Source organism: Hyla sarda, chromosome 5 (genome assembly GCF_029499605.1).
Source record: "Hyla sarda isolate aHylSar1 chromosome 5, aHylSar1.hap1, whole genome shotgun sequence".
Taxonomy (NCBI): Eukaryota; Metazoa; Chordata; class Amphibia; order Anura; family Hylidae; genus Hyla; species Hyla sarda.
The window spans coordinates 291,951,046-291,976,312 of record NC_079193.1 but is presented as its reverse complement, the minus strand read 5'-3'; the positions used below and the strand labels follow the sequence as shown (position 1 = coordinate 291,976,312).

General features: G+C 42.2%; 1 protein-coding gene across 1 annotated transcript in view; it reads left to right on the top strand.

Annotated features, from left to right (window-relative positions):
- Window positions 1-25,267, top strand: part of SDR16C5 (short chain dehydrogenase/reductase family 16C member 5) — a gene marked incomplete at its 3' end in the record, with an annotated part of 42,410 nt that extends 17,143 nt beyond the window's left edge. Inside the window, 3 exon segments of the mRNA XM_056521974.1 lie at window positions 8,437-8,796; window positions 23,610-23,741; window positions 25,209-25,267. Coding sequence (XP_056377949.1) covers window positions 8,476-8,796; window positions 23,610-23,741; window positions 25,209-25,267 — 512 coding nt within the window.

The window sequence follows — 25,267 nt, the reverse complement described above, 5'->3', positions numbered from 1 at the left end:
GGTTCTTCTAAGCAGTTGTCTAGAAATCTGAAACTGAAAATGGTTGACGCTTACAAAGCTGGAGAAGGCTATAAGAAGATTAAAAAAAACACATTTTCAGATGTCTATATCCTCTGTTCGGAATTTAATTAAGAAATGGCAGTCATCAGGAACAGTGGAAGTTAAAGCAAGATCTGGAATACCAAGAAAAACCACCTCGCAGGATTGATAGAAAAACAAATCAAAACCCACGTTTGACTGCACAATCCCTCCAGAAAGATATGGCAGACACAGGAGTTGTGGTACACTATTCCACTATAAAGAGATACTTGTACAAATATGGTCTTCATGGAAGAGTCATCAGAAGAAAATCTCTTCTACATCCTCACCACAAAAATCAACGTTTGAACATTCCAAATGAACATATAGACTAGCCTGATGTATTTTGGAAACAAGTTCTGCGGACCGATGAGGTTAAAATTAAAAAAATCTAAAAATTGATATGTTGTAGTACTTAAGTACTCCAGTTTAAAATCGCTTTTAAATTAGGCCACTAGGGTTCGCCCTCCTAGTGGCTGAATGCATTCGGTAGTGATGTCACTACTGAATTTCGACTCGTTTAAGCCTGGTAATGAGTCGAAATTCAGTCACTGCGGTGCTCGCTCCCGCCTGTCAATCAGACAGGCGGGAGCGAGCGCTTTGAAGGAAGTGGATGCGCGCAGGCTCTCGGGGACAAGGTGAAGTATTATGAAGGGGGTTGCGTGTTCACCTATACAGTATGCTTCCAGTTTCCCCACTACAACTCCCAGCATGCCCTGACAGCCAATAGATGTCAGGGCAAGCTGGGAATTGTAGTGGGGAAACAGCTGGAGGGGCACTGAATAGGTGAACTAAGGGGGGTTGGGAGGGGGTTGAGCGGAGCCGGGGGGGGTTGCGGGCTGCGCGGCGGGGAGGGGGTACTCTGGGTGAACTAAGGGGGAGGGGGAGTGAGTTGAGCGGTGCGACGGGGCCGGGGGGTTGTGGGCTGCGCGGCGGGGTTGTGCGGCCATCACAGATTCGGTGTTCACCTATGCAGGTTGCCTCCAGTTGTTTCCCCACTTCAACTCCCAGCATGCCCTGACAGCCAATAGATGTCAGGGCAAGCTGGGAGTTGCAGTGGGGAAACAGCTGGAGGCACCCTGTATAGGAGAACTACGGGCGGAAGTGTCGGCCCCAGCAGGCATCAGTGCCTGCAGGGGAAGTCTGCCTGGTAGTGAGCACACTACCAGGCAGACAAAAAGGCATTTTTAATATGTAAAAAAAAAAATTAAAGGCACGGAGCGGTAATAGGCAGGGACAGAAAAAAGAAAAAAGGTGATGGTGGGAGCTACCCTTTAGCTTTTTGGCCGGAATGAGCAAAGGTACATTTGGAGAAGAAGGGGAACAGAATTTAATTAAAAGAATCTCTGTCTAACTGTTAAGCATGGGGGTGGATCAATCATGCTTTGGGGTTGTATTGCAGCCAGTGGCACAGGGAACCTCTCACGAGTAGAAGGAAAAATGGATTCAATAAAATTTTTGCAAATTTTGGATGCTAACTTGATGCCATCTGTTAAAAAGCTGAAGTTAAAGGGGTACTCCGGCGCTTAGACATCTTATCCCCTATCCAAAGGATAGGGGATAAGATGCCTGATCGCTGGGGACCCCCGTTATCTTGCACGCTGCACCCCGTTATAATCAGACCCTTGAGCGTGTTCGCTCCGGGTCTGATTACTGTCGATCACAGGGCTGGAGCACTGTGACGTCACGGCTCCACCCCTGTGTGACGTCATGCCCGCGCCCTTAATGCAAGCCTATGGAAGGGGGCGTGACCGCTGTCAGCAAAGGCAGCTGTTTTTTGCTTTTAGGAAACCCCCTGTTAACCTCTGTATCCATGTGTTCTAAAATGCTGTTAGAGCTGGACAGTAAACTTACTGTCAGGCTGGAACAAATATCCATAATAACTACACAAATAGGCACTTGTAATACACTAAAAAAAAAATTCAGAAGTTTTGATCAGTGGGATTCAAGACCTCACCGATTGCTAAATCAAAGAGACAGAAGTGCTCAGCTGAGCGACGTGTAACACTGCTATTCTGCTTGTGAAAGCAGAGCATGTGGTGTACAGTATTGTAGAAATTCTCATAACTTTCATTGTATCTGTATACTCATTGCTGTCCTTTAACAAGCAGAGCTGAGCAGGAAAAAAAACGAAGGGACAAGAGCTCAGCCGAGCGCTTCTGTCTCTTTGTTTTAGTGATCAGTGTTTTTGGTCTCGGCACCTGAACCCCCACTGATCAAAACTTCTGACTTGTCGTGTCAGAAGATTTGTAAAGAAATGGGTGCCCTTTAAAGGTATGCTTTTCATTTTGTTGTCATTTATTGTGACTATCTGATTTTGCAGTTTATGATGTAAATATATTATATATTTAGCACCACCAGATTCTGCAGCACTTTACATAAAATTTTTTTCTCTAAACCACACTACAATATTACCATATGGAAATGGAATTCAAGGCCACTAGATAATTCTACATGCTATCTATCCTTTATTACTCATAGATTGTAAATTCATGTTTTGTCTGTGAAACACGTATTGTATATTGCGTTACATTGATACTGCAAGATAACACTGCGTTATAAATCTTGTTGCCATTTCTGAGGTCTGAACTGAGTTTCACCATACCATTGTCACTTAAAGGGATACTTCGCCCCTAGACATCTTATCTGTCTGATCGTGCGGGGTCCAGTCTCTGCGACCCCCCCCCCCCCCCCCCTTCCCGCAATCTCTGTGCAGCACTTGGCGTACAGAGGCCAGACCCCCGTGATCAGACATCTTATCCCTTATACTTTGGATAGGGGATAAGATGTCTAGGGGCGGAGTACCCCTTTAAGGCTGAACAGTATGAGGGTCATTTTTGAATGTGGATGGATGTCTAGGTTTTGGCTAAATATTTTTTTGGTGAATTTGTTAATACCCAAAAGTAAACAGTTTGGAAGGTTTGTGAACCATGAAATGGTAAAAGGGAACGTGGCCTTTTAATCCACATGCTTCATGTAAAATCTCTTCCAAAATGAACTTCCTTTTACTTTATTATTTATTTGTTCTTTTGCTAATAAGAGTTATTGATGTAATAATGGGCAATGCTGTTGCTACTGTTACAAAATTACAGTGTAGGCGGATGATATTCTGTTTCTTGAGGGCCCAAAGAAATCTTTAAGAGTGATAGAAATAATAGATAACTATGGTAGGTATTCTGGATTAGCAATAAATTAGTTAAAATCTGTTCTTGTGCCAATAGGGGATGGTAATATAGGGCAGACATTTGGATTAAGAGTAATAGAAACTTTTTAATATTTAGTGATATATATATATCTAGTGAGATAGCAAGATATATACTGTAAAATTAATAAGAGCTAAAAAGGCTAATATATGGAATGATTAAAATTTATCAAAATGGGAAAAAATAACTCATTAAAACAGTTTTGATGCCAAAGATTTTGTATGTATTTGGATCTGCACCACTTTGGTGCGAGACAAATCTGTTTAAAAAAAAATAAAAAATATTTCAATCTTCAATTCATTTAATTTGGGGTAGAAAGAGAACGAGAATTAAATTTAAAATATTTCTGTCAAATGACGGAAAATGGTGGAATAGATTTCCCGGACACATATAAGTACTTTTTGGCAGGACAGATTTATTTCTTGATTAATTGGAAGGGATTTGTCTTTTTTGATTTTCTGTTATCTAGTAGTGGCAAGAAATTTATAGATATATTCCAGTTGTTGGAATAAAGGAAGTTAGAAGAAGTTGAATGGAGGAAGGTGTTGATGGTTAAAAGCTTAGTTAAAACATGTAGAGTATTAAGGAGAGAGACTGATATAATAGAACTAATGGATGAGGCACCACTGCTGGATAACGTAAATATTCCTGAAGTGAGAGAGATGGGAAAGATGAGTTTATTTAGAAATATGAAGTGCATTAGATAAAAGACATTTGGGAGAGAGGTAAATTCAAGAGTTGGTCACAGTTGAAAGAAGAATTTCATCTAAAGGAGGGGGGATGGTTGGAATACATTGGTTTAAAAAAGGCATTTCTTGAATTTATTGACAAAGGAGGTTATATATGTTCATCTTACCCTGAAATTATAAGGAAGATAATGGGTGGCAGGATTAGGGAAAAATATATATCGTACGTGTATAGAGCCTTGGTCAGCCTGACTAAAAATAAATTGTCCCATTAGAGCTTTCAACAATGGCAAGCGGAGATTGGCCTTAGTATAATAATAAAATGGGATACTGTACAGAAAAATATAGATTAACTATTAGACTTTACTATACACCTTGCTTTCTCGAAAGGATGGGTATTAGAAGAGGAAGTAATTGTAATAGAGGTGATATGGAGAAGGCGGGACAATTACATCTGCTATGGAGTTGGCCTGTGCTTAAGTATTGGCGAGAAATATACTGTAGAATTAAGGAGAGAACCGGTGTGTGTGTGTGTATGGAGTTTTATCCTCTGCTGGCTGTGTTGGGAGATGATTCTGGCTTAAAAGCCAGACAAAGGGAAAAACAAATATGTTTAAGAATGCTATTCTATGCCCGTTTGTTGATTGTTAAGAATTGGATCTCCCCAAGGAGTCTGAGTTGTGTTGACTGGTACAATAATATGAAGAGGATAGAAGGGTATATTGTAAGGGTGGAGGGGGAGGTGTGAGAGAGGTTTTGTTTTAGTTTTTTTTTTAATTTAAGGGTCTGGGAGTTAGGAGGACAGGTTGAATAGGGGGCAATGAAGCTTGTAAGAGAGACATCGAAAGACAAGGTATTAAAAGGTAACAGCTAGTCAGCTAAGTATATGAGTGGGATTTAAGATTTATATGGGAAAGGGGAATTGATGGTTATATAGTTGTTACCTGTCCTCCTGTCTCCCGGGCCTCAAAATATATTGTATGTAGGACTGGGTAGGGGGGGGGGGGGGAGGGTTTTATTCTATGTATAAGGATGAAGTATGTATAGGAGGATTTGTTTATTAACTTTGTAAATTGCATAACAAAATAAAAAGTAAAATATAAAAATAAAAAAACTGTGTTGAAATGTTAATTCATGTGAATCTGTTGTTCACTTGTTAAACTACAGGGTGGGCCATTTATATGGATACACCTTAATAAAATGGGAATGGTTGGTGATATTAACTTCCTGTTTGTGGCACATTAATATATGTGTGGGGGGGGGGGGACTTTTCAAGATGGGTGGTGACCATGGCGGCCATTTTGAAGTTGGCCATTTTGAATCCACATTTGTTTTTTCAATACGAAGAGGGCCATGTGATACATCAAACTTATTGGGAATTTCACAAGTAAAACAATGATGTGCTTGGTTTTAATGTAACTTTATTCTTTCATGAGTTATTTACAAGTTTCTGACCACTTATAAAATGTGTTCAATGTGCTGCCCATTGTGTTGGATTGTTAATGCAACCCTCTTCTCCCACTCTTCACACACTGATAGCAACACCGCAGGAGAAATGCTAGCACAGGCTTCCAAACAAAAAATCTGCAACATTTATGGCATAGCCACAGGATATGCCATAAATGCCCTGCCCATGCAAGTCCAACCTCTGGGACCTCTTAAAGGGGTACTCTGCTGCTCAGTGTTTGGAACAAACTGTTCCGAATTCTGTCACTGGGAGCTTGTGACGTCATACCCCCTCCCCCTTATGACATCACGCCCCGCCCCCTCAATGCAAGTCTATGGGAGGGGGCATGACAGCCGTCATGCCCCCTCCCATAGACTTGCATTAAAAGGGTGGAGTGTGACGTCATGAGGGGCGGGGCTATGATGTCACAAGCTCCCGGCGCTGGCTCCAGCATTCGGAACATTTTGTTCCAAACGCTGAGCAGCGGAGTACCCTCTTAAGTTGACCAACATACCATACACATAAGATGGGTGTTGGCAATAATGCTTATTCAGCATGTCTCTCACAATTTTCTCCGTGCCTCAATCAAATACATGTATATGTATTCTCAATGGCAGGACGCGAGAAAACCAATGCCAGACAATCCTAGCTAAGGCTTATCTGCCTAAGAACAAAACAATCACATAGTGTTCCCCTTAGGGACTCAAACAATCTTCAATTTTCGTTTTTGCACCCCTCCTCATCTTCTAAAAATAACGCGTTCAGTTTTGCACCTACAGAGCCATATAAGGGCTTGTTTTTTGCATCCCCAATTTTACTTTGTAACGACATTACTTATTTTATAACCTAATCTGCGGTGAGAAAAAAAATATTTGTGGCGTGGAACGAAAAGAAAAAATGCCATTTGGGAAATTTTTAGGGCTTTCGTTTTTACACAGTGCACTTTTCGGTAAAAATTACACATTATCTTTTTATTCTGTAGGGTCATACAGTTACAGGGACACCCAATTCATGTAGGTTTTATTTATTTTACTACTTAAAAAAATTATAACTACATGCACCAAAATTAGTATGTTTAAAATTGTCATTTTCTGACCCCTATAACTTTTTAATTTTTCTGTGTATGGGGCTATATGAGGGCTCCTTTTTTGCGCCATGGTCTGTAGTTTTTATCGGTACCATATTTGTTTTGATGGGACTTTTTGATCGCTTTTTATTAATATTTTTATTGATATGAAGTGACCAAAAAATTCATAATTTTGGACTTTGGTATTTTAATAGTTAGGATATTTACACAAACAGCGGTACCACGTATGATTTTTTTTTTTCTTTTTATTACATTATTTTATTTTTTAAAAATATAAAAATTTAAATCACCCGACTTTTCCTAAGGGGGGGCTTTTTATTTATTTTCATTCAACAAGAAAAGTGGAGCCTGGCACTAGTATATACTGGTAGATAGATGTCACAATGTCTTATACTAAAACTGCGCTAGGAGGTAATGTGCTGTGGGTGGTGCTCACACAATGCGGTACAGTCCATAAAGTGCAAATGAGAAGAAGGGAAAAAATGGGAGCAACTCACCCGAGACCCAAGAGGTTAACAAGGTACATTCTTTATTCCATAAAGTGCCAGTGCATATGTAGACCACGGGAGGCAGGTGTTACAGTGGGGGAGCAGCAGACAGCGGCGGGCCACGGTCCGTATCGTGCTATCAAAGCACTTCATCAGGACCCTGTCGCGTCTGACGTCAGATCCTGTTTTGTGTGTTTCTCGTTGCCATAGTGATACAAAAAATACACCAAAAAACGTGCAACAAAGTGAGTTAAAAACAAATAAAATACAGAAAATCATAATCCGTCTGCGAGCAATTAAAATACAAAGGAGAAAATATATAACATTATAATAAGTCACTAAGTTCGTTCTTATCATTCAAACCTTCTGCGCAGGCATGGAACAGTAGATTGCCGATTGGATGATGAGGAGGCAGGTGGGGACCCTCCCATCGTCCAGTAAGCTGATTGGGACATCGCGATTCTGTCGCGATAGTCCCGATCAGCTCCGCTGAGCTGCCAGGATAGTTTTACTTTCAGTTTAGACTCTGCGATCAACTTTGATCACGGTGTCTAAAGGGTTAATGTCGGGCATCGGCTCGATCGGCGGTGCCCGACATCAGCCATGGGTCCTGGCTGCCCGTAGCAACAGGGACCCACAGGGTTTAACACGTTCTCCCTTCTTGAGAACAGTTTAAACCCAGTTAGCGGGATTAGGGCGTACAGGTACGCCCTCAGTCCTTAAAGGGGTACTCCCTTGGAAAACTTTTTTTTTTAATCAACTGGTGCCAGAAAGTTAAACAGATTTGTAAATCACTTCTATTAAAAAATCTTAATCCTTCCAGTACTTTTTAGGGGCTGTATACTAAAGGGAAATGCATTTCCTCTGATGTCATGACCACTGTGCTCTATGCTGTCCATTTTAGGAACTGTCCAGAGCAGCATATGTTTGCTATGGGAATTTTCTCCTGCTCTGGACAGTTCCTAAAATGGACAGCAGAGGTCAGCAGAGAGCACTGTGGTCATGACATCAGAGGAAATGCATTTATTTTTTGGATTTCCCTTTCGTATACAGCCCCAAAAAAGTACTGGAAGGATTAAGATTTTTTTTTAATAGAAGTGATTTACAAATCTGTTTAACTTTCTGGCACCAGTTGAATAAAAAAAAAAAAAAAAAAGTTTTCCACGGGAGTACCCCTTTAAGGACTCAGGAACGGGAGCGTACCCGTATGCCCTGCATCCTTTAAGGGGTTAAAATCCAACGTGCCCAATCCTTCTCTTCCTTTCATCTGGCTCTGGGGGCAGAGAAGAGGCCCCCATACATCTTTCATGGTCAGCCAGGCACCAAAAAACTCCTGGATTCAGCGTTTATTCAACGTTTATGTGATGTTTATGGTCAGCTGTAGTGTATGCTTTTCATATAGCCTTTTCTTTGCCAAATAAACATATATATTTTTTTTGTTTTACAGGTTTCTTTTTGTGCATAAAAACTACTAATACGTTCCACCATGAACTTTTTCTTGGAGACCTTGAAAGTTTTACTTCTTACGATCTATTTGATCTTTGAATCTATTATCTTATGGATTATCCCATCTAGAAGAAAGAATGTTGCTGGTGAACTGGTTCTTATCACTGGAGCTGGGAGTGGGATAGGACGTCTTATGGCACTTGAGTTTGCCCGTCTTGGTGCTACTCTTGTGTTGTGGGATATCAATGAAGAGGGCATTAAGGAAACAAGCAGACTGGCAAAGAAAAATGGTGCAGTTCGGGTACATACATACACATGTGACTGCAGCAAGCGGGAAGAGGTTTACAAGGTTGCAGACCAGGTACGTTCTTTATGGGGAGATTCAAAGCTTCTATTATTTTTCAGAGGCCTTTTAAAATATTTAAGAAACAATTTGGTTCCTATGGGCAACTGCTTCACTTTTCCTCTCCTATGTGTTTACTGTTTTACCAGCTTTTATTTTTTCCTTAAAGGGGTACTCCGGTGCTTAGACATCTTATCCCCTATCCAAGGGATAGGAGATAAGATGCCTGATCGCGGGAGTCCAGCCGCTGGGGACCCCCTTGATCTGATTACCGGCGACCACAGGGCCGACGGCGTGTGACGTCACGCCTCCAACCCCTGTGTGATGTCACACGCCGTCTGCCCCGTGATCGCCGGTAATCAGACCCGGAGCGAACATGCTTCGGGGGACTGATTATAACCGGGGTGCCGAGTGCAAGATCACGGGGGTCCCCATCGGCGGGACTCCCGCAATCAGGCATCTTATCTCCTATCCTTTGGATAGGGGATAAGATGTCTAAGCACCGGAGTACCCCTTTAATATTCAGTAAAGCAAATTTAATATGTATATCCTCCTCTTTCAAATTGTTTTAAGTTTCTGTAAAAATAGTTTTTTTGGAAAGCCAAATGACAATCAGTATAGCTTCTAACCCCACAAGGCCCTGAATGAAATTTACCTATTTATGTAGCCATTCAGCAGCAGGCGATGTATCGCTCTATACAACCGGGCAGACTGGCTGCTCAGGCGTTTTTTAAAGCCATTCAGCAATTCTTTTGAGTTGTACTAGCACCTGTTAAACCAGCTTTTCAGAAATGATTATGACTAAGAAATTACTAAAAGATTTGACAAAAGATGACAACTTAAGTATATTTATTGCATACCTGTACTTTCAAAAGAAAAAACCTCTGTATGGGTTTGTTAAATTAACCCATTATAGTTTTGACAGGGTGAATTTAGTCCATTCACTTCTGTTATTAAAGGGGTACTCTGGTGGAAAACTTTTTATTTATTTATTTTCTTTTAATCAACTGATGCCAAAAAGTTAAACAGATTTGTAAATTACTTCTATTAAAAAATATTAATCCTTTCAGTACTTATTAGCTGCTGAATACTACAGAGGAAATTCTTTTCTTTTTGGATTTCTTTTCGGTCTGTCCACAGTGCTCTCTGCTGACACCTCTGTCCGTGTCAGGAACTCTCCAGAGCAGGAGAAAATCCCCATAGCAAACATAAGCTGCTCTGGACAATTCCTAAAATGGACAGAGGTGTCAGTAGAGATCACTGTGGACAGACCGAATAGAAATCCAAAAAGTAAAGAATTTCCTCTGTAGTATTCAGCAGCTAATAAGTACTGGAAAGATTAATATTTTTTTAATAGAAGTAATTTACAAATCTGTTTAACTTTTGTAAATGGCATCAGTTGATTTAAAAAAAAAAAAAAAAAGTTTTCCACCGGAGTACCCCTTTACCTCCTTGGGGACGGAGGGCGTACCTATACGCCCTCAGCCCACTCCCTTTTTATAACGCGGGGCCACGCCTCTAACAATGGCCGGGACCCGTGGCTAATAGCGCGCTGCACTGATCGCGGTGCCGCGTGCTATTAACCCTTTAGACATTCAAAGTTGAACGCTGCGTCTAAAGTGAAAGTAAAGCACTGCTGGTTAGATCAGGGGGCTGTTCGGGATCGCCGAGATGAAATCGCGGCATCCCAAACAGCTGTAAAGACAGCAGGAGGGTCCCTACTTTCCTCCATGCTGTCTGATCGCCGAATGACTGCTCAGTGCCTGAGATCCAGGCATGAGCAGTCAAGCAGCAGAATCATTGATCAATGGTTTCCTATGAGAAACCATTGATCAATGTAAAAGATTAGTGTATGCAGTGTTATAGCCCCCTATGGGAGCTATAACATTGCAAAAAAAAAAAAAAAAAGTGGGGGAAAAAAAAGTGAATAAAGATCATTTAACCCCTTCCCTAATAAAAGTTTGAATCGCCCCCCCCTTTTTCCCAATTAAAAAAAATAAAACTGTGTAAATAAACATATGTGGTATCGCCATATGTGGAAATGTCCGAATGATAAAAATATATAGTTAATTAAACCGCACGGTCAATGGCATGCACGCGAAAAAATTCCAAAGTCCAAAATAGCGTATTTTGGTCACTTTTTATATCATGAAAAATTTATAAAAAGTGATCAAAAAGTCTGATCAATACATACATGGTACCACTAAAAACTTCAGATCATGGTGCAAAAAATTAGCCCTCCTACCGCCCCATACGCCGAAAAATAAAAAAGTTATAGGGGTCAGAAGATGACCATTTTAAACGCATACATTTTCCTGCATGTAGTTATGATTTTTTCCAGAAGTGCGACAAAATCAAACCTATATAAGTAGGGTATCATTTTAACCGTATGGACCTACAGAATAAAGAGAAGTGTACTGCGTAGAAACTGAAGCCCCCAAAAGTTGCAAAATGACATTTTCGTCGTAGATACCGTATTTGGGTAAAATGACTGATGTCATTACAAAGTAGAATTGGTTGCGCAAAAAATAAGCCATCATATGGATTTTTAGCTGCAAAATTGAAAGGGTTAGTGTTTTTTAAAAGGTGAGGAAGAAAAACAAAAGTGCAAAAACTGGAAAACCCTCGGTCCCCAAGGGGTTAACCCCTTAACGACGCAGGACGTATATTTACGTCCTGCGCCGGCTCCCGCGATATGAAGCGGGATCGCGCCGCGATCCCGCATCATATCGCGTCGGTCCCGGCGCTCATCAACGGCCGGGACCCGCGGCTAATACCACACATCGCCGATCGCTGACCGCCACTTCTAAAATGAAAGTGACCCGAAATATGCACTGCGTAGAAACGGAAGCCACCAAAAGTTACAAAATGGCATTTTTCTTCGATTTTGTCGCACAATGATTTTTTTTTTTTTCTGTTTCGCCGTGCATTTTTGGGTAAAATGGCTAATGTCACGGCAAAGTAGAATTGGCGACGCAAAAAATAAGCCATAATATGGATTTTTAGGTGGAAAATTGAAAGGGTTATGATTTTTAAAAGGTAAGGAGGAAAAAATGAAAGTGGAAAAACCCTGAGTCCTTAAGGGGTTAAGGAGCAGGCCAATTTTATTTCAGCATTTTCGTTTTCCTCCTCGCCTTCTAAAAATCATAACTCCTTTTTTATATTTCCATCCACAGACCCATATGAGGGCTTGTTTTTTGCATCACCAATTTACTTTGTAATGACATCGATTATTTTACCATAAAATGTACGGCGCAACGAAAAAAATATTATTTTTATGTGGGAAAAGTGAAGAGAAAATCGCAATTTAGCAAATTTTGGAAGCTTTTGTTTTCATGCTGTACAGGTTAGGTTAAAAAGGACATGTTTTCTTTATTCTATGGGTCAATACGATTAAAATGATACCCATGTTATATGCTTTTCTATAATTGTACAGCTTAAAAAAAAATCTAAAACCATTTAAACAAAATTAGTATGTTTTGAAATTGCCCTATTTTTACCACCTATAACCTTCTCATTTTTCCGTATACAGGGTGATATGAGGGTTCATTTTTTGTGCAGTAATCTGTAGTTTTTATCGGTCCAAAGTTTTCTTAGGTTTGACTTTTTTATTTATGATAAAAAAAAAAATTCATAAAATGTGACAAAAAAGCAGCAATTTTGGACTTTATTTTTTTACATTTTCACCGTATGGGATAATTAACCCCTTAAGGACCCGGGCTTTTTCTGTTTTTTCATTTTCAATTTCTCCTCCTTAACTTTAAAAAATCATAACTCTTAAAAATTTTCACCTAAAATTATATATAATGGCTTAATTTTTGCGTCACTAATTCTACTTTGTAATGACATTAGTCATTTTACCCAAAAATCTACGGTGAAACGGGGAAAAAAAATCAATGTGCGACAAAATTGATGAAAAAACACTATTTTGTAAGTTTTTGGGGGCTTCTATTTTTACGCAGTACATTTTTTGTCAAAAATGATACCTTATCTTTATTGTGTAGGTCCATAAGGTTAAAATGATACCCTACTTGTATAGGTTTGAATTTGTATCACTTCCGAAAAAAATCATGAATACATGCAGGAAAATTTATACGTTTAAAATGGTCATCTTTTGACCCCTATAACTTTTTTATTTCTCTGTGTTCAGGGCGCTTTGAGGACTCATTTTTTGCGCCGTCATCTGAAGTTTTTAGCGGTACCATTTTTGTTCTGATCAGACTTTTTGATCACTTTTTATTCACTTTTTTGTGGTATAAAAAGTGATCAAAAATGCGCTATTTTGGACTTTGGAATTTTTTTGCGCGTACGCCATTGAACGAGCGGTTTAAAAAGCAGTATATTTTTATAAATCGGACATTTCTGCACGCGGCGATACCACATATGTTTATTTTTATTATTATTTACATAATGTTTTTTTATTTTTGGAAATGCTGGGTGATTCAAACTTTTATTAGGGGAAGGGATAATTGAAAGGGTTAATGATTTTTTTACACTTTTCTTATGCAACATTATAGCTCCCATAAGGGGCTATAACATTGCATTTACTGATCTTTTACACTGATTGATCCATTCCTATGGAGATGGATCAATCAGTGTTTTCGGCGATTGAATGCTCAAGCCTGGATCTCAGGCTTGAAGCATTCATTCGGCGATCGTACAGCACAGGAGAAGGTAAGAAGACCTCCTCCTGTGCTACAGCTGTTCGGGATGCCGCGATTATACCGCGGCGATCCCGAACAGCTCCCTGAGCTAGCCGGGCACTTTTACTTTCGTTTTTAGGGTTAATAGCGCGGGTTAATAGGGTTAAAGGGTTAATAGCGCGCGGCACAGCGATCAGTGCCGCGCGCTATTAGAGGTGGGTCCCGGCTTCACTATGACGCCGGGCCCGCCGCGATATGATGCGGGGTCACCGTTTGCATACGTCATGGGTCCTTAAGAGGTTAACAATATATTTTGATAGTTCAGACTTTTAGGCACGCGGCAATACCAAATATGTTTATTTTTTTTTTACGCTTTTTTGGCGGTAAAATGGGAAAAACGGATGATTTAAATTTTTATTGGGGGAGGGGATGCTCTATGCATAGAGCATAGCACTGATCAGTATTATCGGTGATCTTCTGCTCTGGTCTGCTCGATCTCAGACCAGAGCAGAAGACCCCTGGAGATGGACGGAGGCAGGGGAGAGGACCTCCGTCCGCCATTATGGATGATCGGATGCCCGCGATAGTGCTGCGGGCCATCCGATCATCCATTTAAAGTACAGCAGATGCCATAATCTGTAGTTATCACAACATCTGAGGGGTTAATGACGGACATCCGCGCGATCGCGGGTGTCTGCCATTACCGGTGGGTCCCTGGCTGCTGACAATAGCCGGGACCTGCCGCGCATGACACGAGCTCAAGTCCGGTGCTCTCGGTCATGGTGGAGCGTAAATGTACGTCATGATGAATTAAGTACCAAGGCACAATGACGCACATTTACGTCAATTGTCGTTAAGGGGTTAAGCCCATGGGAGTCCAATCTATGCTGCTCAACTATTTCTTCATTTTTTTCCACTTCAGGGTACAGGACTAGAGTTAGACTACTTGCCATCAATACTTATACCTGGACTTTCTCTTTTTTTTTGTCTGATCAACTGCAGAACAGTGCTCACTCTGCCATGACATGGTGCTAATAAAAGTGCACTGGATGTAACAGTCTAGCAGTGTGTTGGGAAATGATTTGGGCATTGATGCACTAAATGGCTTAACACAAATCAGCAGGATCACAACAAGGAAGGCGTTGCATGATGTAGGCAGCCCTGGTCTAAGCAGTAAACTGACGATGACAAGCTAAAAAGAGTGGAGATGGAGTTACAGCACTCTGCACATAGTAGTAACACAAGTATTTACACAGAGAGACAGTTGTTTAAAGCCTTATTGTAAGTGGTAAGAGAGAAGGAAGCGTTAATTTTTAATATAAATTTGTTTTCCCTTAGTCCTAACAGCAGCACAAGTGGGGTGTTCTGCCCCTGTGAAGCTGGCAGGACGGTGGAATTTTTAATTCCGCCCAAGTAATTAAACAATTAATTAGCCCCCCCCCCATATAAGGCCTCCTCCCTTAGGCCACATTGCTTTATAACAAGTAAAATAACAAAAAATGACGGGCGGGAAATTTGTGTGCTGCTGTTAGGACTGAGGGAAAACAAATTTGCGTTAAAAATTAACGCTTCCCTTACGTCCTAACCAGCAGCACAAGTGAGTACTTAGCAAGTAACAACACAAATAGGGAGGGACTACGGCAGAGTGGCACTTAGGATTGATTGCCCAAAGGGCAACTCTTCCGATTGTTTAGCATTAACCCTGTAATGACTAATAAACGTATTATGCGTGCCCCAGGAGGCAGCAACACAGATTTTTTCTAGAGGAACAGTCTTTCTTTCAGCAAAAGAAGTAGAGACTGCCCTAGTGGAATGGACAGTGACCAAGGCAGGAGGAGTTAGTTCCTGGGCTACAAAAGCCTCCCGGATTGCCTCTTTAATCCATCTACTCAGAGAGGGTTTATCGGCTTTAAGACCTTTGTTCTTCCCTGAAAAGGAAACAAGAAGGTTCTCCGGTCTTCTAAATTTTCCAGTTCTTGAGATGTATATTCTGAGGATTCTTGAAATGTCCAGAGTATGGTCAGCAACTTCCTCAGGAGAGGATGGATTAGGACACAGAACTGGGAGGGATATAACTTGATTGATGTTGGAGAACGTCGGGACCTTAGGAACAAAGGTGGGTAAATATCTCAACAGGACTCTGTGCTGGAGAAAAAGCATATAAGGCTCAAAAGCCGAGAGGGCCTGAAGCTCGCCAATCCTTTTGGCTGAGGTTATGGCCAATAAGAAGGTGACTTTTTAAGGGACAAATGCCTAAAGTCGACTTCTTCCAGAGGTTCAAAGGGGGGTGAGCATAACCCCTTAAGAACGGTAGACAAATCCCAGAATGGTATGGTGGCAATAACTGAGCTTTTGTCTTGCCTGACTTTCATCAATACCTTCAGTATCATGGAAAGTGGAGGGAATATGTAGGCCAGCCTGAACCTCCATGGAATGGACAGAGCATCTATCGCCACTGGATTGTCCTCTTTGTAAAGAGAGCAAAACTTGTTCACCTTGGCGTTCAGACGAGTTGCCATGAGATCTATCTCTGCCATACCCCACCTTTAGGGTTATCTTCTTGAAGATGTCTTCGTTCAGGGACCATTCTCCTTGGACTGGAAGCCCGCGACTTAGACAATCTGCTACTATGTTGAGATCCCCCCTTGATGTGGACTGCAGAAAGGTGGGTTAGATTGAGTTCTGCCCAAGATAGAATTAGCCCGGTCTCCTTGAGGAACACTTTGGGACTTTGTGCCACCCTGTCTGTTGATTTAGGCCACCACAGTGGTGTTGTCTGACCGAACCCTTATCGCTTTCCCTAGAATAAGGGGTGCAAAATGGAGAAGAGCAAGACGAACTGCTCTCAATTCTCTCATGTTGGAGGAGAGAAGTCTCTCCTGAGGGGTCCAAGTACCCTGTACTGGATACTCGTCCAGATGGGCTCCCCAGCCCAGAAGGGGTGTGTCCGTGGTCAAAGTGATCCAACAAGGTTGAATCAAGGACTTTCCATCTGTCAGATCCCTCCACCATTTGAGGGATGCTCGGACCTCTGGAGACAGGGTGCACTTTCTGTCCAACCCCTTGAGGTTGCGGTTCCAGACAGTCAAGACCTGATCTTGAAGTGGTCGTAGATGCCATAGGGCCCAGGGAACTGCCTCTGCAGACGCTGACATGTGACCCAACATCTTCATCAGAGTTCTGATGGATATCCTGCGAGGGACCATCAGAAACTCAGTTGCTCTTATGACCCGTTCTCTTCTTTCTGTAGTGAGGAACAAAGTCATCTGAGAAGAGTTGAGAACGAAGCCCAGAAACTTTCTGGAGGTGGAAGGGATGATTTCGGATTTTTCCCAATTTATAATCCAGCCCAAGTGCTGGAGAAAATCTAAAGCCAGATGAAGATTGACTGTAACACGTCTAGAGTAGCGGCTTTTAGAAGCCAGTCATCTAGGTAAGCCATGATCTCTAGACTTAGTCTGAGGGCGGAGACTACCAGAGCCACCACCTTCGTAAAGGTGTGGGGAGCGGAAGGGATGCCGAAGGGCAGAACGGCAAACTGAAGATGCCTCACCATACTTTTTATGGAGACAGCAACCCTCAAGCATTTCCTGTGGGCAGGAAATATAGGAACATGAAGGTAAGCATCCTTCAGGTCGATGGTGACCATAAAATCTTGAGGGTCCAGAATGCTGATGACCGAGCGGATGGTCTCCATCCTGAACCGCTTTTTTCTTATAAAACGGTTTAGATAGCGCAGATCTATGATCATACGCCAGTCTCCCGATGGTTTCGGCACCAGAAAGATCGGGTAATATACCCCTGAACTCCTTTGATCGGGGGGGAACTTCCTCCATAGCATGCTTCCCTATGTACTGGAGTACAGAGTCTTCTAGAATAGCCTGTTTTGGCTGAGGAAGTAATTTTGTCAACACAAATTTTCTTGGAGGAGGGGACACGAACTCTATTTTGTATCCTGACTGGATAACGTCCAGTACCCAATAGATCTTGGATTTCTTTCATCCAAGTTGACAGAAATAAACTTAAACGACCTCCTACGGGAGGGGGATCGGTAGGTAACTTCTCTACCTGACAACTTAGAAGGGAGAGGGAAAGCGTTGGTGGATTCTAGAGCAGAGTCGTAGCTCTGCTCTACGATCCCTCCCACGGCCATGACCTCTTTCCCCCTCCACCCCCCCCCCCCCCCGTTTCTGGTTGGTCTGACGTCTTTGGGATCTGGAAGGGCCCTGGTACTAACCCCACCCCCCCCCCCCACCCCCTGGCTCTGCCCTTGCCGCAAAAGGACTGGACAGGTAAGGATTTGCCCTTTTTGTCAGCAAATCCCATGATACGGTCTAATTTGGACCCAAAAAGCCAATTGGGCTCAAAGGGCATACCACACAAATTTAATTTGGAGGTATTATCCGCCACCCAGGGGCGTAACCATAAGGGGCGTCTACTAGCAGAGGAGAGCCCCATAGACTTAGCCGCAAGCTTGAGATTTTGTTGAGATGACTCGCAGAGAAAGTCCACTACTAGCAACAGGGTGTTAAAGCTATCCAGGATATCTTCCCTGGCAACGTTACTCTCAATCTCGGACTGGATCCGTAGAATCCTATCTTTTACGAATTCAGCAACCTCGTGCAGGAGTAGTCACCACTGTATCTATCTCTAGCTAAGGCAGCAGCAAGAGGCCTGGGCAGCACCAGAGACACTGCCCAGGAACAATAAGGCAGCACAAGGCTGCAAAAAAAAAAAAAACGATCTAATAATATATGAAACCCTCTCCCCCCCCCCCCCCCCCCCCCCCCCCCCCGCAAAAGAAAGTAGCAGCCGAGCTTGCATTTTGGCATTCCAGGCTCCCTCCTGCACATAGCACTAGCTAAGTCCCTCCCCCACTTCATGTGTTCCAGCCTGGTGGATGGTCTCTCTGCTGCTAGAGACAGAATTCCCATTAACAGGCAGAGTGAACAGCAGTTTGCAAGGAAGGGAAGCACCTAGTGGCCAAGAGTTGTTGTTTTTTTCTTACCCTCATAATAGGCTAACACTTCAACATAATTTCATTATCATCATAGGATCAAAGGTGAAGACTCTGTTTAAAGCTGGAGGTTCATAACACAGAATCTAGCATAGATTAGGTAATGGTCACTGCTCCCCCCTTTAAAGTAACCTCTGCAGAGGTCACAAAGCATGCCTAGAAAACTTTTCCATGGAAAATCAGGGAGAATTAGGACACTGTCTAAATTAACTTTCTTTGTTGCCTGCAGAAACCTATCGCAACACAGCTTTTAGTTTCATATTTTACACTGATGTGCTGTGATTGGTTGCTATAGGCAAGAAAGACAGGGTTTCTCTTGAGCAATATAAATAGATCTGCTCCATTGACTATTTTCATGTGACTGCTAAAGCAAACGTCTCTGAACTGCTGTTCACCGCTCATAGCAGCTTTAGGATTGCTTCTTCCCCTAACCAAATAGGGATGTACCGATAAAACTAAACCCCTCCCCTATCCACCCCTCTGAAGTGCTACATCCCACTGCACATCGCTTATCCTGGCATTGCTGATCCGCTCAGCTCCATCTCCTCATCACAATACCGACTGCCTGACTCCCAGATCACCTGTAAGGTTTGGGAGCCGCTGTGGGATGACAGCAGTATAGGGATGGAACTTACCATTAGCATGGCAAACGGGGTTGCAGCCGGTAAAGGGGCACTGAATCCTTGACTTACTAGGTTCCAGGGCTGTATTGTGGATAATTCCTGGCTGAAGCTGCAGTGGTGTCTGCCGCCTGTGAGGGGTTGTAGGTGGTGCTGGTGAGTAGTGTGTGAGTACCCAGATGTGGAGAGGTGTCAGGTGGCTGCTCTGTGCCCATAGAAGAGCTAGGGGTTGGGGAAGAAGGAGCTGTGTGCAAGGAGTTGTAGGGCACATGTGGGCAAAGGAAAGTCACTGCAGCACATCCATATAAATAGTCTCAGGTTATGTTACATAAGGATCCTAAGAACATGTTAAAGGGGTACTCCAGTGGAAAACTTTATTTATTTATTTTTTAAATGGTGCCAGAAAGTTAAATTTTTTTGTAAATTACTTCTATAAAATAATCTTAATCCTTCCAGTACTTATTAGCTGCTGAATACTACAGAGGAAATTATTTTCATTTTGGAACACAGTGCTCTCTGCTGACATCTCTGTCCATTTTAGGAACTGTCCAAAGAAGCATATGTTTGCTATGGGGATTTTCTCCTACTCTGGACAGTTCTTAAAATGGACAGAGATGTCAGCAGAGAGCTCTGTGTTCCAAAAAGAAAATAATTTCCTCTGTAGTATTCAGCAGCTAATAAGTACTGGAAAGATTAAGATTTTTTTTATAGAAGTAATTTTCTGGCACCTCGCCCAGTGATAGGCCGAGCAGCAGTGTCGGGTAAAGGGCCCAGGTCTGTTATATCACGTGAAAAGCCGGAGAAGTTAATTTTCAGATAGAACCTTAATTCAACTTCTTCCCCAGGCATGTCTTTGGGGCCTTTAACGGGGTACACCAGAGGACTGGAGACAGATTCCAATAGTATTGGGGGAGCGGCAGAAGCACATTTTAAAGTTTTTTTTTTTTTTTTATTCCAACATCCCGGCGGTATAGGGTTAATAGAAAAATGTTCACTGGAGTTCTCCTTTTAAAGGGGTCCTCCAGTGGTAAACTTTTTTTTTTTTTTTTTTTTTATAAATGATCTGGTGCCAGAAAGTTAAACAGATTTGTAAATTACTTCTATTAAAAACATCTTTATCCTTCCAGTACTTATTAGCAGCTGTATGCTACAGAGGAAATTTTTTTCTTTTTTAATTTTCTTTTTTGTATTGTCCACAGTGCTCTGTGCTGAGACCTGATGTCTGTATCAGGAACTGTCCAGAGGTAGCATAGGTTTGCTATGAGAATTTTCTCCTGCTCTGGACATTTCCTGATATGGGCATCAGGTGTCAGCACTGTGGGCAAGAGAAAAAAAGAAATTCAAAAAGTAAAGAATTTCCTCTGTAGCATACAGCTGCTAACAAGTACTGGAAGGATTAAGATTTTTTAATAGAAGTAATTTTCAAATCTGTTTAACTTTCTGGCACCAGATCATTTATAAAAAAAAAAAAAAAAAATTAAAAAAATTCCACCGGAGTACTCCTTTAAGACCCCAAAGACATGCCAGGGGAAGAGGTTGAATTGAGGTTCTGTCTGAAAATGACCTATATAATAAAACTGCCGTTATGGGAGACCCTTTTTGGAAAATTCTAATAAAATGCACGTATCAAGCCATGGACTGTGCCAAAGGGAACCTGTCACATTGATAATGCAGTACATTCTGCATGCACAATGTTATAGGATGGCTGGAGCTACGCAGCTTTTATATTCAGTGTTGTTGGAAAATTTCCAGAAGAACTTCTCATTTATTAATGGGAATCTCTTATTCTGGGTAAGTAGTCGTGTGGATGGCTTTACTCAGAGACTGACAGCTATATGTGTCTAGAAGTATGCAATCATGAGTAGGACCACCCACTTGACTACTAGTTCTAGACTAAGTAGTCATGTGGGCACAGCTACTCAGTAACTGACTGGTCTCTACATTCATACATGTAGACAGATAGCTGTCGATCATTAAGTAAGTCTTCCCACTTGACTACTTAAAGGGGTACACAGTCTCTTGAATCTTATCCCAGCGTCCGGACCCCAACCCAACCCCCCGCCCCCCGTTTTCTCTGGGCCGACACCCTAGCGTTCGGGCGGCCATGGTCGTGACATCATGCCCCTTCAGGTCTATTGGAGGGGAGCCCTCACACCCCCTCCTATAGACTTGAATGGAGGGGGTGTGGCATGACGCCACAGCCACCCAGCATTCTGAATGAATTTACTATCAGACCTCTTTTTACCTATTCTTTGAATAGAGCATAAGACCTCCCAGAGGCGGAGTACCCCTTTAATCCCAGAATGACCAGAGATTTACATGAATAAAATGACACGTTGTACCACAACCTTTCCCTCTTTAAGAGTACCTCTCATGATCTTGTTACATTTTATAATCCTCCCTCCCAGTTTACTGCCCCATCATGATAAACCACCCCCTGCCTTTATTTTTATAATTTTTTTTTTAGTTTTCATTCTTATTCTTGATATTGCTCTGTATTTTCTTCTCAGTCAGATTCACAGACTGGGAAGGGGCATTACCCAGCAGGCATGACATCTGAAGCCATACAGGGGAGAACTTCCTCCCTCACTCTGCTACACACAGCCCAGAGCAGTCCAGTGTGTGAGATGAGCTATAATTGGCTAAGGCTGTACACCCCCCCCCCCCCCCCCCCTCCCAGCACCCCAGACCTGCATTTCCTGATTTTGGACTTCTGCCAGGCCAGCAGGAGTCCAAAGTCTGTGCTAGAGATGGGAGGGGGGGGGGGGTGAAATATGCTATGGGCAGAGTACATTGGAAAGTTTTTATTTACCATAGGAGTGCAATAGCAAAAATTTGTTTTTAATGATCGTGACCATTTTAACTATCAGTCTGCACATTGCCAACCATTGAAGCCCTTCCTACTGTGACATGCTGCCGGCAAAAATGACTGCATTTTCAGTGTGATGGGTTCCCTTTTATTTAATATATGCCTTGGTCTAAGAGCAGCCAAGTATTGGGAATATTGAGTAATGTATTTCACGATTTGCATTCTAAAGGACTGTATCTGCACTATTAAACCAGTGAGGGGTGCATGTGCTAGATCCCTAAGCATATGTTAAACTACCCGCAAACCTCCTCATCATTTAGAGAGGGTGTGCCTCCAGCTGTTGCAAAACTACTAGTTTTAGTTTTGCAACAACTAGAGATGCCCCGTTTGGGAAAACACTGCACTGTGGGCTGCACAGACTGTGGCAAACACAGGAGTCTGGTTTCAGCAATGTCCCCTCTTTGCCCTGCCTGGTTTGCAACTGAGGTTTTAACGCCGTCCTTGGCTTGATACTTGGATTTAATTGGAATTTTCCAAAAGTGTCTTACATAACTGCAGTTCTGTTACGTGTGTAATTTTCAGACAGAAACCCAATTTAGATCTCTGGCAGAGTTCTTCAGCTGTAGCTCTACAGAGACGCACAGAAAATTGGCGAGCCTGACAGATTTGGCTTAGGCCTTTTTTTTTTTCCTCTTTGATGTTGTTGACTGCACAACTGACAGATTCCTAGAAAGACCAATCTGCGTAAAACTCATAATAGAACTTTTTTTTTTTTTCCAGGCTATGACATGGGAAAATAAGTATCATTGTTCAATTAGCATGTACAGATCATTTCTGTATTTTTAAGGGTGGAATATTTGTGTTGGCCAGTTATTCCTTGCATCATTTTTTTTTTTTCTAGTTTTTTTGTTTTTTCAGTTTTAGAAGAGAAATTTCATTTAAAACTATGTTTATGTATAAATGCCATGGAATTGAATTTAAAGGAGGGTATTCCTATCTTAAAGAGTTATCCTTTTGCCCACAGGATAGGGAATAACAAGCTGATCAGTGGGGGATTCGACTGCTGGTACCCCCCCGACCGATCTTAAACCCTCCCCCCCCCCCCCCCCCCCCGCGCGCACAGGAATAGAGCTGAAATGCCTCCCTATGCACACTGCATATGCAGAACCAGTGTTCCATTTATTCTCCAGGGGGTTTCTAAACTCAGAAGCCCCATGAAAAATGAAAGGAGAGTGCACAGACTATTTTCTCCCAGTTTTTAGGATTTGTGAGAGTTCTAGAGGTCAGGCCACCACCAATCAGTTTGTTTTCCCCTACCCTGTGGATAAAGGATAACTTCTTGAGATGGGAATACCCCTTAAGAGTAGGGTCATACAGAGAGCACCCGCAGCGTATTTTACATTGTGGATTCGCTGCTAGCAGCCACAAGAGCGAGGTCCCTGCTGCAGGTGGTTACCTCTGTGTCCACTTGTAGCGGCAGATCTCTGTAGACACAGTGCCTGCTGTGGCAGATGCGCAGCGGGAAATCCGCCCCTACGAGTAGACTTAAAGAGCTACCCACCTGCAGCAGGGAGCTTTCTCTTGTGACTACCATTGGCACATCCGCAGTGTGAAATATGCTGCGGGTGCTCTCCGTGTGACCTTTCTCAGGTTTTGAAGCTGCAGATGTAACACATGTACCCTGAGTAGTATATATTATGTCCTGTGTACCCTATGATATATTTAATTTCATAATCCAACAGGTGAAAAAAGAAGTTGGAGATATCACCATGTTAATAAACAACGCAGGCATTGTGACTGGAAAGAAATTCATCGATTCTCCTGATTCCCTTTTAGAGAAGACCATGCAAGTGAACACCATGGCGCATTTTTGGGTAACCTTATTTTTAGCATGTTAATGATCAGTAACGGTAACGTGGGGGGGATTTGGGTGTCAACTTAACGTTGTTGTTTTTTTTCGTGTTTACAGCTTTTTCTTTATGTATTTCTAGACTTTTGTTTAAAGGGGTTGTCCAATATGAAAACTCAAGACTCAGCAAGAGCCAGGGCATAATGGTTCAGACTGACAAAAGGGAAAGCATATCTTAAAGGGGTATTCCGGGCAAAAAATATTTTATCCCCTAGGGGATAAGGTGTCTGATGGCGGGGGGGCCCGCTGCTGAGACCGCCCCCCCCCCCCCCCCCCCCCGCCCCGCGATCTCCCTGTAGCACCCACATTCTATGCGGGTGCTGAATCTCCAGTTTTGGAAACCTCCAGGTTTCCAGGACTGGGGATGTGACGTCATGCCCCCTCCATTCATGTCAATGGGAGGGGGCATGACGACCTGGAGGTTTCCGAAACTGGAGATTCAGCACCCCCATAGAATACGGGTACTACAGGGAGATTGCGGGGGGGTCTCAGCATCGGGCCCACCACGATCAGAAACCTTATGCCCTATCCTTTGGATAGGGGATAAAATATTTTTGCCTGGAATACCCCTTTGAGTAACCTCAGTGATATACAGAAGACCAGAATAGACAAAATACAATATGCAGTAAGACCAGTTGCACAACCTAAAAAATGTAGTTGAAATTTTGTCGAAATTACTATTTGGGAGGGGTTTTCTAATGTGCATGTGTTTTTCACACTGGAGAGGATAGTAACAGGAGACCCCCCCCCCCCCCCCCCTCCCCATATACACTAGATCAGTGTTTTCCATACAGTGCATCTCCAAAACACTGCAGCAATTGATCCCGCCAAAATTGTCTGGTTTGGTCAACATTAATATGTATGCCGAAAGGATTAACAATGACAAACTATCACTCAACTCAAGAAGGTTGTTGAACTAAAAGGTTGTTGAAATTTGTTCACATTAGAGAACAGATTTTGGGGCTTGGTGTGCCTTTAAAAACGTTATTGTTTTGTCTTCTACCGAAAACCTTTTATTTTATTTTTTCATTGTGTCTTTTGTTTTTAATAAAACAGCTCAGATTTACAGGATTTTCAAATTACTTTCTGTGCAGTGTTCCATGGAAACATCCATTGGGAATGATCAAGTCAACACATTTTATTAGTCAGCAGCATTATACAGACAATATACGTCACTCCACGTTCTATTCTTTCTAATTTATTTTTTCCTCTGTGGCTTTGCACTATTTGTGTATTAACATTTCTATAATACACAATAATAGATGATGGCAATAATGTACGGTATATACCTTGCCTTCATCCTGAAATAATTTCTTTGTCTGCTCTACTTTGATAAAGAAGGGCACTTTTGTCTGCATAAAGAATTAGATTTCTAAATAATCTTCCTATACATTTCTGGATATAAATCTATTGATGTTCCTTTTACTTACAGACTTATAAAGCTTTCCTTCCTGCAATGATTGCCTCCAATCATGGGCACCTTGTGAGTAT